This window comes from Octodon degus, unplaced genomic scaffold (genome assembly GCF_000260255.1).
Source record: "Octodon degus isolate 3935 unplaced genomic scaffold, OctDeg1.0 scaffold00293, whole genome shotgun sequence".
Taxonomy (NCBI): domain Eukaryota; kingdom Metazoa; phylum Chordata; class Mammalia; order Rodentia; family Octodontidae; genus Octodon; species Octodon degus.
The window spans coordinates 1,593,459-1,608,607 of record NW_004524869.1 but is presented as its reverse complement, the minus strand read 5'-3'; the positions used below and the strand labels follow the sequence as shown (position 1 = coordinate 1,608,607).

The 15,149-nt window shown below is 38.2% G+C and overlaps 1 protein-coding gene across 2 annotated transcripts in view; it reads left to right on the top strand.

Annotated features, from left to right (window-relative positions):
- The window catches only part of Agxt2 (alanine--glyoxylate aminotransferase 2), a 48,155-nt gene that overhangs the window by 3,452 nt on the left and 29,554 nt on the right, over positions 1-15,149 (top strand). Inside the window, exons 2-7 of one of the 2 annotated variants that reach the window (XM_023707470.1) lie at positions 2,442-2,527; positions 3,625-3,809; positions 6,887-7,010; positions 8,178-8,272; positions 9,428-9,521; positions 10,286-10,379. In XM_023707470.1, the coding sequence (XP_023563238.1) occupies positions 2,442-2,527; positions 3,625-3,809; positions 6,887-7,010; positions 8,178-8,272; positions 9,428-9,521; positions 10,286-10,379 (678 nt within the window). Of the gene's footprint in view, positions 1-2,438; positions 2,528-3,624; positions 3,810-6,886; positions 7,011-8,177; positions 8,273-9,427; positions 9,522-10,285; positions 10,380-15,149 lie in introns of both variants that reach the window. The other variant, XM_004647197.2, reaches the window with a different exon arrangement.

Sequence of the window (15,149 nt, the reverse complement as noted above, 5' to 3'; positions counted from 1 at the left end):
CCCACAACTCAAGCCAGCCAAACCTGCCCTAAAGTCATTCGGAGCCAAAAAAAAAAAAAAAAAATTGCTTTCTCTCATTCATTTTGCCAAACAGTTTTTCCCTTTTTTATATTATGATTTTGGGGAAAGAAAAATAAAGCTACAGTGATTTGTCTGCTGCAGAACTGTGTAAGAATTAGGCAGCTTAGAAATTAAATCCAGTTACCAACTTGGCATTTATTATACAACAGTGGTATTGTTCTCTTAATTGAATTCCATTTTAATGTCTTGAGTTTTCCATGTGAATTGAAGTGGAAATTGGTGGATTGGATGAAAAACAATAATTGTCATTTGTTTTTAGTCTAAAAGGGCAATTATCAGATCAGTTAAAACAAGAAAAAGAAATATTCAGAAATACATCTGGAATTCAGCTTTATTAAATCAAAGATCAGTTATTACTTCCCTTCCCCAGCCCCCAAACACACATGCACACACACATATGAGCACAAATATTTTTCCAAAACCCTAAGAAAGCTTTTATTGGCCCTCACCTTTTATGTATCCTCAAAGCATAGATTGTTTGGAATAAAGAATACATGCAATTATCTAGATATCTAGATTTTAATTTTTCTGATAAATCATGAAAGCCACTGTATTTTTATTTCTTTTTATATACCAATTAGTATCATTAAATCTATTTTTTTTAATGTTTACTGAGAGGGGCATTATGACAACAAAAGATTTATTAGGCATTATATTGATTTATTGCCCTTATTGACAAATTTTGTATTTCTGCTTGCTTGCTATCTCTGTTCTTTCTTCTGTTCTTTTTTTCTCTTTCTTCCTGTAGACATGATTTTATGTATTGCACTCAAGGTCTTTCCTCCTCCACCATATGCTTTCTGTGGGTGGATGGATGGAAGGGTGGACGGACAGATGGACAGATGAATGAAACTGCCTTGGCATTTAAAATTTAAGGTTTTCTTGGTCAATTCGTTTTCTTCAAGATACTCTCATAATTCCTGTAACGTTAAAGACAAGAGACCTTATAGCCTCCTCAGTGAGCAACTCCAATTTTATAGGTAGCAAAATGAGTCTGATGAAGCAAAGAGATTTTGAGTTCTCAGAAACACTCAAATTTTTTTCCCCATCTCAGAAGAGTAACTAATGCAGAAAAGCACAATGGAAAGCTTTTCTAAAGGTGGAATTCTCAGAAAACTTAAGCTACCCTTTTTTTGTCATTTCTATACATGGGTACACCAAAGCACTTGCTTTTAAAGTAAGATTATTACTTTAATGATATTAGTGACTATTTAGAGCTGGAAAGTGAATGGGATGTCTGTGAGTGAAAACGTATTGAAAGCCATTACTTTCCAGATTCATTTAAAAATGTAGTTGTTCACTGAGCTTGCTAGGACTGCAGCCTCATAGGCGGACAACAGCCCACATCTCATGCCTGTATTCACCTTTTGTGCTGAATCAGAAGCATCACTTCCTCAGCTCTTTCCACTTGTAAAATTATCTTGATGTTGACCTGAAATCTTTACAATTAGCAGCGCTGTTTTCCAGGAGCACTCATGAGAGCTCTAGACAGCACTCTTCCAGCTCTGATATTTCAGATTCATTATCCCATCTCACAGCTGCCGAGGTGACACAGCCTGTACCGGCAGGAAAGGGAAAAGTGGCCAAGGATGATTTAAAAAAAAAAGAGCACTAGGTTGGGAGCTAGAAAGCTGAAGTTTCATTTCTGTTCTTCAGCTAACCAGTTTGGTAAGCTTAAAGAAAATAATTTGTTGTTTTAGTCTTATTTATAAAATGAGGATTTGGAACCTCCAGAAAAGTCCAAATTCTCTCCCAGCTCCAAACATTTAATGCCTTCTTTGGCTTAGCTTATCACTGACATGGTCTTGTGTTGGGGGCTTGATGAAGGAAGTGATCTTCCATTTCTGTTCACAGGTAAGAGTCAAAGGCCACATACTCCACAATTAAAGGTCCACAGACCAGGACTCAGGCACAAGACAGCCCCAAGCCTAGCAAGCATCTTTCTTAACACTGGATAGACTCCCACAGTACATTGCATTGGTGTATTTTTGCCAAATGAGGAAAGTCACAGTCAACATGGATGGGGGCAATGTTGGGCTGTTGCACAGAGCTCCCCAACCTTGTGAGGGGCCATGGCAGAAACCATGTCCTGCCCCAGCAAGCTTCTCTGTGGCTTTTGAACTAGATTCAAGAGGAACGGCCTTTTATTTTTTAACTCGAAGAAATCTTAATTGAGATATCTCAATTCTTAAATCCTAACTGAAGTTTGATTTAAGTAATTTTTAAATTAAATTTCTTAGTTAAAAAAAACTAACAAATAAAAATGTCTAAGAACTTTCTTTAGGTAATGATAGGTGCTTGTCACAAATGGACCTATGGCACGTTTAAGGGGCCATCTTAACTCACTTTGCTTCCGGTAGGTGTTTCCTGGCCATCTGTAACCAAGCTTGGTCTTCACACAAAACCTAGAATGCCTCCATGTGACTTCTCACCTGAAAGATACCAGGTAAGACTCAGATCTTCAGGAAGATCCAAAGACACATTTCCCCATAGGAGGTCTCAGTCAGATATTGCTGCAAGAGGTACAAACACTCCTGCTGGCCACTGAGGTGTGCCGGCCCAGATATTCATCCTTGAAGTCCTTGGGAGCTTCTGAGTCTGCGCCACACAGTTTACTGTCAGTGTGTGAACTGACATGTAAATGTGGGAGCACAAAGATTATATTTATATTTACTTCAGGGGTACAGATACCTCACACATGAGATGACACACGTTTCCTTTTTTAAATTTCCTTCTTTTAACTAACTGATATGACAATACATAGTCTGATCTTTCAGATTCTTTCACTATAATTTATAGTTATCTTTTTTTTGCTGTCAGGCTATTAATGATTGTGTTTCTTTCCCTTTCTCTTTCTCTTACACCTACCTCTCTACACATAAATACACACATACACCCATCTTTACCTTCTACTGGCCACAATACTCATGGGTCTGAAATTATGGAATCAATAGGCAGGATCCACAAAGAAGAGAGATATGAGCAAAATACTTTATAAAGAAAAAACACCATATAAATACCACTGGCACCTCGTGTGCTTTTATCCTTAAAAATAGGATTAAGGCCTACCCTATTCATTTTTAAAGCTAAAACCAATTCAAAACCAAACCTTTTGATTAAGAGATAGAAATTTCGACCCTTTCTTACATTTTTTCTAGAAAAGAAAAAAGACCACAAATAACAATTTTATCTACTTAAGAAAAAAGGATTCAGCAACTTATAAGAAGGACGTTGGCCTGGGTATGGTGGCACATGCCTGCCATCCCAGCACTAGAGAAGCTGAGGCAGGAGGATCGCTCTAAGTTCAAGGCCTACCTAGGGTACATAGTAGTTCAAGGCCAGTCTGAACTACACAGTGCGATCCTGTCTCAAAAAAATAATATAATATAATTAATTACTTATATTTTTTAAAAAGAATGTTGAGTAAATATACCCATTTGTGATCCTTCAGGGCCCTGGGCTCAGCTCCCCAAGCATTGTTAAATTGATGATCCTGCAAGAATTGTGATAATGAAAAGAGATTTTAATTTTGTCTACCTGCAGTCCCTTGCCTATGACCACGTGCTGGAGACCCATAGGCAACATCTTTCTCCTGTGGTGACAGCATATTTCCAGAAGCCCCTGCTGCTCCACCAGGGACACATGGAATGGTTATTCGATTCTGAGGGAAACAGATACCTGGATTTCTTTTCCGGGATTGCCACTGTCAGTGTTGGCCACTGCCATCCGTGAGTATCCTTATACTCCAGGGATTTTCATTCCAGAAGAATATGGACAACAATCGTGTGACTAATTCAGCCCCCTTGATTTGCTTACCCTGGTTAAGAAGCACCTATTTCAGATTGTGGCTGACATACTCCCATCTACACTCTTGGGTACCAAGTCTTGACACCGCGCATTGTTTTCTGGCATTACAAGCTCTACCTATGCTCACTGTGCACATACAATGGCATGTACTGTGTGCCTAAAGTGTTTTCCACCAGTAACTCCTTTCAAGGAAAGAGACAAAGTGGGCGAAGGATGAGGCAGAGGCTTTCAGAGAAACATGGAGAAAAGGTTGTAGGATGAGCGATGAGGAAAGATAAGAAGTGGGCACCCGTGTAAGGATCTTCTTTATGGACTCTGAGAGATGGGTTAGAAAAAGAAAGGCTGATAAAAGGCAGCTGCAAGCTTAGTGGGAAATTTACCTGGAATATGGAGTGACTGAGCCTGAGACTGTCAGAACCCACAGTCATCAATTCATCCACACACATTTTCAGCAGGTTCTTCTATGACCCTTTTGGCTTCCATGTGGCACTCTCATTTTAATATCTGATCTATCTTGCCCTTAATAATCTGGCCAATAAGAGGCACATTAAGACAAAAGAAAAAGCAGTGAGTATAAAATAAGTTGTATAGGATTAAGCTCTCAAATCAAAGGAGGCAAAAGGTTTTCTCTGTTAGCAGGTGTCAGTAGTTGAAAAACAGGTTGTCTCCCTCCAGACTCAGCCTCACCTTCTCCACTTCCTTTCTTTTTCCTATCTTCAGGAAGCATCACTCCCATACAAGGTCTTAAGAGGTGCTCAAAGTAAGTTCCATATACAATTTAGTACTGTACTTTGAACTTCCTCACCCAACTCCTTGGCCTTGGTCCCTGACCAAACTCTAATAATGAATCTAATGAGCCCAGAGCAGGCCTCAGGACACTCCAGGTTCTCCATTATCATATAGGCCTTCTCTACCCTCTCCTATTCCACCATCAGCTCAAATTTAACATTTCCAGGGTTAAAGGAAATCATCTCCACAAAGCACTTTCTACTGCCATATTTATTTATTCAAAGGACACATGTGAATTACCTGCTATGGGGGAACTCAGAGCTAGACAACAGCAGGATTTCTCAATCATTCTTGGAGTTTTCCCAATTTGTCTTTAATGCTTTCCTGAATTTCACTGCCCATAGCCAGCCCCATACCATGGACAGTTTTCCCTCCACAGTTTTTCCTCTCCTGCCGGTCCCTCTCCCCTGGTTCCCATCAATCCGGTGTGCTAGAAGATCTTCCTCTTCCTAGTGTGAGGCCACTGTGCCCACTGCAGTAGTCTATATCTGGAATGTCTCCTCAAAGCCTTGGAACTCCTTTGGGGTGTGATTGTATTTGGGGGCATTGTATTCATCAGTGCATTTATTCACAAATGAGTTCAGAGGTAAATGTACGGTTAGGAGCTGGGGCCTGGTTGGAAGTAGGTTACTGAGCGTGTGACCTGAAAGGCACACCTCTCTCCAGCTATGGCCTCCTGTCTGCTTCCTGCCTGACATGTGCTGAGCAGGTTACCTCTGCTGGGCTGTCCCACTGTGCGGTTTCTCTCTTGGAGCCAGCCAATCAGGCACTAAACTATGAACCAAAATAAACCCCTCTTCCTTCAATTTGTGGGTGTTGGGTATTGCATCCTGGAAAGAAGGGGAGTAACCAGGACACAAATCTAGTTGGTCCTCTTATTACCAGTAATCCTCTCCTCCATTTTATCTTCACTGGCACAGATTTTTTTTCTAAACAGTGCTTTTGTCAAGTATCTCTTCTTTTTAAGAGCTTACTGACACTCCACAATTTCTATAGTGAGATTCCTGGAGTACTGACCACGATAGTTCCATGGAAAAGAATCCCATGAGAAAATGTTGGGAAGTAATTTAAACTCTACCTTCTTTCTGGAGAGAAACAGCATGCATTAACCTATTAAAAGTACTAACAAGTCCCAAGTAAAATAATCTGTGTGTTGAAACTGGTAGTTCTCAAAATTATTCAACCAAAGTGAACTGATTTATTTGGAGTGACAGATGTTAATAACAAATAGAACTAGGGTAAAACAAACTTTGGCAATTGCTGTCCTTCAGATGAAGGTGAAATTCCCTTCCCCTGCCTTTCTTAGTCTTCCTAGTGGGACCCAAATGCCAACCTACATTGAGTTCCCACTTTGCCTCAGTATGAACATTCTAGAGAGTTGGCTCATTCCTGCAGCATGGCTTCATCATTACAAACATTCTTCAACTCTGACCACTGCTCAGACCCAGGATGGGCCCTCCTTTGGAGGAAAAGCCACGAGTCACTTGAATATGTGTTTGACAATCTTAGAGAAATAAAATGGGAGAATACTAAAAAAAAACATGTGTTGAATATATTGATCATTCCTAGATAATGTTTCTTATGGACCTAGTTTCATTTCCCCTGTTTCGCTTATCGTTACAAATGAATGTGTTGAAAACTCCTTTGCATCAAAGCCATTGCACTCAAATTTAAACTAACTTTGAATAAAAAGTAGAACTCAAAAAAAAAAAAAAAAGGGAGAATACTCAGGCTCACCACTAGGTCATACTTATTTCTAAAATGTCCCAGTGATTATTTAAAACATAGGTAGAAGAAATTCTAAGCCCAAAACTTCCTCCTAAACAAGAATTTTTTTTTTTTTTCTCTGAATGCCTTCAGGGAAGGTTTGGCTGGCTGGAGTGTTGTGGGGATTGAACTACAGCAACCTGAAGCTGACAGCTTTGTGGAAGCAGCCACTTAAAGAACTGAACTAAGGGGCAGGGCCCCCAAGAAATTTTTTAATCTAAAATTCCAGACTGTCCTTTGAAGATGTATCTTGGGGGGGAAATCATTACTTTTTGCTGGACACCTCTAGTTGTTAGAGGAGTTTTTCTCTTAGGTGCCAAAGAAACCTGCCTCTGGAAAGTCTGAGAAATCACTATATTTCTGAGTCTAGTGGCTAGTTTGTGTGTTGGAAGACTATGCTTGGTGGGAGTGTGGGGGTGACTCTGCTCTCCTATTTATCCAGGAAGTTAAACGCTGTGGCACAGAAGCAGCTTGGACGCCTGTGGCACACAAGTTCTGTCTTCTTCCACCCTCCAATACACAAATACGCAGAGGAGCTTGCGGCCCTGCTTCCTGAGCCCCTAAAGGTATGGTGTTCTCAACTGAAAAAAGTAGTCTCAGGGTTCCAAGGGATGCACTCACAGAGGCAGGAGTATGGGCAGGGAATTAGGTGGATTCACTGAGCACCTGTCCTGGTGAGCCGCCAGCTGCAAATGGAAGCAAGCAAGCAAAAGCAAAAGGGTTTGTGAATTGCTGAGGAGATGAGGCAGTATTCACTTGGATCCTCTCTGCTCTTCTGGCCTTGGTGCCTCCTTCAATACACATTGCCAAAGTCACTGTTCAGGAGCCCCACTTCTCCTGGTCTCCACATCTATGTCCTAAGGAATCTTCATGCCTTTGTTCCTCAGCTTCTCTGCAGTTATTTGCATTTCTTCTTTTACAAAGAGCAGAGTCATTTTTTGATAAATAATAATCAAAAATGCACTTCGGTATTTTAATGAAATATCTTTTTCTGCATCAAAAATGGTTGAATTTTTAAACTGAACTGAGTTGTAAAATTGTTGTCCAAGATTGGCATTTAAACATTGAATAAGTTAATACTTATGAAGAATCTATAACAGTGCCCAGTACCTGGCATTAGCTTTTATTGTACCCTAGCATCTATATTACCTAGTACTCTATTTACTGTATTATGGAGAACACAAAGAGAAGTATGAAATAGCTGTAACCTAAGTTGAGACCCAGATGTTCAAGAAACAATAGAAGCATGGCAGTCAATGGTCATGAACAAATGCTCCCCAGTCACTGGCTGGTGGCTTAGTTCCCTTCAGTTCTCCCCACACAGCACAGTCAGACTAGAGTGGCCCCTGTGCTTGCAGAGCCAGGGATCTTGCTCCACTCCAAGTCTTCAGAATCAGGTGGGGGTGTGTTAGACTGGGGAACTGAAAGACCTCAGATATACTCAACCACTAACCTGTGTCCTGCACCAAGGCCCCCCGTCTGAGCACTTCAATACAACCCAAAATGCTTCATGCTTCACAGCTAAAACTCATAGTTATTTTTGCATTTCTATCACATATCAACCATTGAATGAAGAGCTGAAGAATTAATATAGCAATTTAATAATAGGACTGCCAGGTAAACTGGTCTGAAGGGATTCAGGTGCTCTAGCATAGGATACAGTCTTCAGCACTTTTGCATGATTGAATAATCAGAAATTGAAGTAAGAGGTTATGTATCTTTTTTTCTTCCAGGTCATTTTCTTGGTGAACAGTGGCTCAGAGGCCAATGATCTGGCCATGCTGATGGCCAGAGCACACTCAAAGAACTCAGACATCATTTCTTTCAGGTAACCTCCTTAGAATAACTAACTTTAATGACATTGACTTATCCCAATACAAGGTGTGTATCTTTAAATCTTAGGCTGGAAAAGAAAATAAGCTTTTCGAGAGGTACATTTCCAATTTTAAGTTTTAAGGCAAGATCAGTGAATTTAGTAACTAGGTAAACCCACCCAAATTGGCTTTATCATTATTTTAGTACTAAAAATAATAGAAAACTAAGAATTTGTGCACTGTTACCTTTTTTAGCAGACTTTTACAAGGTTATATAACCAAATTTGTAAGACTTTTATAAAAGCAGTAAATTAGGTGAATGAACAGTTCCATCTTTTTAACCTAATAAGCTACAATTTCAGTCTAAATCCATCAGCCTTATCATAGCACATAAGATCTTACACATTCCATATAAAATGCGCACGCAGTGATTGCAAGCATAATAGACTTTCGTTATCAAAGAAATACGAAATAAAGGATTATGATTAATCATTTACCAAAATAGCATTCCAGAGTATGTATGTCCCAGTATTGTTCTATTTGAAGGAATAATGAACTACCAAGGTTAGATACATGTCACTGTCTGCTTTTTTCAGAATATATGGCCATCTTCTCAGATATCTTCATTTAACTGTGATCCGGAATGGAGAAATGGTCAAAATTAATTCATCTTATTTATACTAAGTCTGTTTCATGTTCTAAAGAAATAAAACCTGTATTTCTTATAGGCCAAAGTAGGTGGCTATAAGTCATTTAAAGACATTTTTCCAGAGAGACTGACCCACAGCTTCACCACAAGAACAAATACTTGTCTAATTTGAAAACTAGCAATCACTGAACATATCCTTTCTGGTACATTGCTTGTAGATGATGCTAGCCACTTTAAAGTAATAATATGGAGCAAGTTTAAAAGTCAGCCAAAGTTCTTAGCCAGATGATTTCCCAACGTCTTGTCACAATTTAAAATCTATTATACTATTTGAAAAGGCAAGTAAGTATATTCATGTCATGTAGGTTTGGAAGAGTTCTTAGAAATTATCAGAATTCAACATGTATGTTGTTCTAGTCCTTATTCATAGTCTCATAGATTCTTTTGTGCATATTCTACTCAGGCCAGTGACCCAAGAGAAATTAACATGACCACATCCTCCCACTTCTGTTCTCTGCAGAGGAGCCTACCATGGATGCAGTCCACATACACTTGGCTTGACAAATATAAGGACCTTCAAGATGAAACTCCTCAGTGGAATGGGTTGCCAATCGGTGAGTTTTACAGTTTTGTTTGTTATCTTGTTTCTCAGAAGATGGCTGGGTACATGGAATAATTTATCAGATCGTCCAGATATTATAAGTAGAAACTAATATAAAGATTGTCATTAATCAGCAAATCAACTGAAGCCAATTGCCTTGGAGAACATTTAGGGAGCTGTTTATGGCCTTCGGAGTCTGAGTAATAATTAATGATAGAGTTTTAAAACTTGTTTGTTTCTAAGTATAATCAAGTAAGCCCAAGACTCTGAGAATGTTGGATTTATAAGATTTCCATGAAGTCATCATTGTTCTCACCATAAGAACCCACATATGTCAATCTTTTCAACCTTAGAACCAGATGCCTAATTATCTTTATTCGTGTGTGTGTGTGTGTGTGTGTTACTGGGGATTGAAACAAGGACACAGCACCTGCCAGGCAAGTGCTTTATCTTCATTTTTAAAAGGCCTTCATCCAATAAACCTTTGAGAAAGTTGTTTTTAGGCTGACATTTAAATCAGTTTTCTTTATTGAGTGTCCACATATGTGGTTTTGAGGAAAAAAATACCTCTTCAAAGTGAAACATTAGATTTTTACCCTAAGTAAGGGAAGAGTGAAGAAACAGAATCTCATTATCAAAATTGGAAGCCTTCTTGCCTCGAATACTAGCACATGATTCCCCAGGTTGGCGGTCCTGTGTTCATATTTTATGGAAAAAAAAAGTTTCCTTTATTTTATTTTATTTTATTTTATTTTATTTTATTTTATTTTATTGCAGACAATGTGCCCAGATGTTTTCCATGGCCCTTGGGGAGGAAGTCACTGTCGAGATTCCCCTGTGCAAACAATTAGGACATGCAGCTGTGCACCAGGTCTAAAGGGGCAGGGAGCCTGGGGCAGAGTGCATGGTCTAGAGGGGTGAAGAACTAAAAGAAGGGGAGGGGGCTGGAGAGATAGCTCGGTGGTTTAAGCACCTGCCTGGAAAGTGCAAGGACTGGAGTTTGATCTCAGGCATGGTATGCTATGTTGGCCCCAGAACCCTAGGTGTACTGAGCCTGTCTGAAACTGGGTGTGGTGGCACATGCTTATAATCCCAGCACTGGAGGGGCTGAGACAGGAGGATCACTATGAGTCTAAGTTTCATAGCAAGAGCCTGTACCAAATAAATAAAATATTTTTAGAAAAAGAAAAAGGGGGAAATCATCCCTGCATGAACAATCAAATTTGTAGAAATGGTTAAGAAAAAAGTCAAAGAAAACAAAATTTGAAAGCAACAAGCGACCCCCTCATAGGCTCAAAATTTCTTATGCTAGGATTCCCTCTAGCCATGTAGGAAAAGTATCTTAAGCTATTGGAGGTAAGTTTAAAATCTACTTCTACCTGAAAACTGATTAAAAGAGCTCTATTAGTTCTATAAACAATAAGTATAGTGTCAATTATTTAAAAAAAAACGAGGTGGGTGGGATTATTTACCAATTCTCAATGAGAAAAGAGAAAAGGAAAATGCTTTTGAGAATTCAAAACTTTGGTCAAGAAAAAAAAAAAGGATGAGAAAAGAAAAGTTCTCTCTTTTCTAAGGACTCAGAATCCAAGCCAAAGTAAGAATATCTGTCAAAACATGAGGCTGCTCCTGAAAGCTGGTGACATCTTTTGCAAAAGTTCTGAAAGCATTCTCATAAGGAAAATTTCTCTTTTATTGGTCACGTGTTTATTTGTAGTTTTTGTCCTCAGCATGAAAGAGATGTGGCGTGAAAATATAATTTTCACTTTACTTTTCAGCAAGCCCTGTCTCATATTCTCATCATATTCTCATCATAATGCAGGATTTTTCAAAAAGCTGCTCCAGAGTAGTCCTGGAGGAGAGAACAAACTACTGTAGACAAAAGATCTTTAATGGAATAGTGTGAGTCACCAGCTTAGAGTAAGAATGTAAGACAGAAGTCCTAAGAATCATCTTTGAACAAAAGAAAAGTCACAGTCACTGCAGTTTTCAGGTTCATGTGGCATCATAGTAAATGGAGGTAAAAGGATAGAAGAATGGGCACGGAATGAAGAACAAATATCCTGGTCACAGAATTTAAAGCCACGAGGATGTTCAAAGCTATAATTCAAACTCTGCATTCTAAAGATGAGGAAATCAAGGTCTGCAAAGAGAAAAGGAGAGAGCTGGAATTCCACCCAAGTCATTACGACTCCAATACTAGTACTCCCAGCACCTGTGGCCACCCTCATTCACACTGATGCACCATTCTGTTATTTGGCCAGGACGGAGGAAACGCATGAGCTCAAGAAGTCTTGATTCCACTTTCAGTACTGCCAGCATTCACCAGGGACGAAAACTCCATCTTTTGCTTCAGTTTTCTCATTTGTAAAACAAAGGCAACAATATCTATCTCCCTACCCCAACTCCCATCACTTTGTATGATATAAGGCATATAAATATATCTGCACAGGAAGGCAATTAATAGCAATTTAAATTTAATTTTTACTTGAGTATATGATGTAGGCCTTATATGTATATCGTATCTGTGTAATGTCAAGAAGTAAAATCAGGATCATAGATCTGAGTCTGTCTACAAAACTACCAGCACAGGGTTTAGAAGAGAGTGTTCAGTTCACAATCAGATGTTTCTCTCTTTTTCTTTGCACCCCAACTTCCTTTTAAAGGTCTTTTGCTCAAACTTCACCACTTGAAAACTCCAGACCATTTGGGCATCTCCCTAAGCACGCATTTCTGCTTCTCTGAACTGTTGTCATTTTTTTCAGTAGCGAATTTTACATGTTAGTACATACACTTACATAGTGAAATATTTTTCTATTTTTGTTTCTTCTTATATTTCTCTTTTTTAAAGAGAATAAAAATAGTTTTAAGACATTAAAAATGATACAGAATTTCACTAAACATCCTGAGAAACAAAGGAAAGGCAGGAAGGAAAGCAATCCCTGACTTGAAATTATATTACAAAGCTATTGTGCTAAAATCAGGATGATACTGGCAAGAAAAAGGAAAACCTGTAGATCAATGGAACAGATTAGAAGATGCAGACACAACTACAGATACATCCAGCCACCTTATCTTTGACAGAGAATCAAATTTTCACTAGAAGAATGATAGCCTCTTTAATAAATGGTATTTGAAAAACTATATTTCCACATGCTGAAGGCTAAAATTAAACCCATGTCTATTACCATGTACTAAACTACAGCCAAAGTGGACCAAAGGTTTAAATATTAAACAGAAACATGAAATTTACTGGAAGAAAAAGCAGAACTCTTGAAGACATACGGGTAGGCAGAGAGTTCATGAACAAAAACCATACTGCATGGGAAATACTTCAAAGTATCAACAGCTGAGATCTCATCTTTTTGAAAAGTTTCTGCACATCAAAAGAAATCACTTACCAAGTTAAAAAGGAAAAAACATGAATTAGGAAAATATTTTAGGCAACTCTCCCTCAGAAAAAGGATTTCTCTCTAGATAATATAAAGAATTTTTTAAAAATAAGGCCCTCAAAATTCAAAGACCTGGGGCCAGGGAGATGGCTCACTAGAATTAGTGCCTTCCTGGCAAGCGCAAGAGCCTGAGTTAATGCTCGGTTCTACAAAAAAAAAATTCAAAGACCCAATTAAAAATGGGCATTTGAGATGTATGTACACTTCTCAGATGAAAAAAGATAAATGGCAAATGAATATATGAAAAAATGTTCAACATCAATGATCATTATAGAAATGCAAATTAAAACAACACTGAGATTCCATGTCACCCCAGAAAAAATGGCTATCATCAAGAAGTCAAACAATAACAAATGCTGGAGAGGTTGTGGGGAAAAAGAAACCCTTCTCCACTATTTGTAGAAGGGCAAACCAGTACAACCACCATGGAAATCAGTGTGGAGTTCCTTAAAAACCTAGGATTAGAGATCCTATTCAAGCCAGCTATTCCCCTCCTAGATATTTTTCCAGAAGAACTGAAAACATCGCACAGCAGTATATGTGCACCATGTTTGTAGCAGCATAATTTGTCATAGCTAAACCTTGGAAAGAACCCAAATTCCCATCAACTGAGGAACAGATTAAGAAAAGATGTGGTATTTTTGCATAGTGGAGTATCAGTCAGCTTTAAAAAGGATAAACTTGCAACTTTTATAGGTAAATAGATGCAGCTAAGGACCACACTCATAAGTGAAATAAATCAGACCTGGAAGTGTAAACATGATATTGTCTCCATCAAGCAAAAACCTAAAAAAGTTCATAAGATCTGAAAGGTACAATGGATACTGTGAAAGCAAAAGAAACTACTAAAAAGGAAGGAACAACTAGAATGAGGGAAAAGAAAAAAGAAAGAAAGGGAAAAAGAAATATGTATGTATACACATAGGACAGCTTGGATAGCTGTGCTGCTGACTTCTGCTGGTCTATTGAAAGGAGCAGTTAATGCTTACATTTTTTCTCTCCTTTTCAAATTTTTATAATTTTTGAATCATATAAGCTTATAACTTGTAATCTGAACAACTAATTTAAAGACATTATTATGCAATATGACAACCATTGTTAAATTCCTATTTTTTTGTTTTGTGAAATTCTGTATTGTCTCTAATGGCTTTTTTAAAAAACTATTTTTTGTATTCTCTCTTTTGTTTCTGTGTTTAGGACAGGGTCTGCAGGGTCTCAATATGTAAATCAGATTACTAGTTATCCTCCTGTTTCAAGCTTCCCAAGCGCTGGGATTACAGGCATGCGCCACCATGCCCAGTCTCCATTGCCATCTCAGCACACCCCCCGGCATGGCTCATCAGGGACTGAACCTCATCCACTACGCTCTGCCTAAGCAGGTGCTTTAGAACACTGAGCTACCAGGCTGACCATGTATTCTCTTTAAAAATAAAAAAAGTTAAAGAATTTCACTAATGAACATGATAGGAATTCAACAATGATTGTTATGTTGCATATCCATTGTCTTTGATGTATACAGAGTCAGCTGTCTTCTTAAACAATGATCAGTCCAAATATTTAAGTACAGTTTGACAGAAATTGCATATTTTTATTAATTTTTATAAGAATATTACACTAGGGGCCAGGAAGATGGCTCAGTAAAATAAGTACTTCCCTGGCAAGTGCAAGGGCCTGAGTTCAATCCCCAGTTCTGCCAAAAAAAAAATTAATTTTAAAAAAGAATATTACATGAATGTCAACAAGACAACTTCATTAAATTTATCAAATACAAGAGTCAGCTGTTTGAAGTGACACCTGCCCTAGCAATGCTCTGGATAGCTGGTACATAAACAAATGTGCTGCCTGAGCAGCCCTTGGAGTAAATTGGTAAGTGATTCACTCTTTTTTCTTTCTTAATTAATTTTACTGGTACACTTTTGACAAACATAATAAACACATTCATGATAGGAAATGTATACCTGCACATGATGTACCTTAATTCTTTTTTCCCATTATCTGCATCACTCTTTCTTCCCCTCTCCATTTACAAAACATTGTTTCTATTGTTTTCTTTAACTTTTTAGAGTTTCTAATACTAGGAGAAAATATCATACCAAGTCTTATAAGTAGATTGTAAGTCAAAGATACAGAATAAATCTTAAAACAAAAATTAAGATTAAATAATATTCAGAAAATTAATTAAATATTAA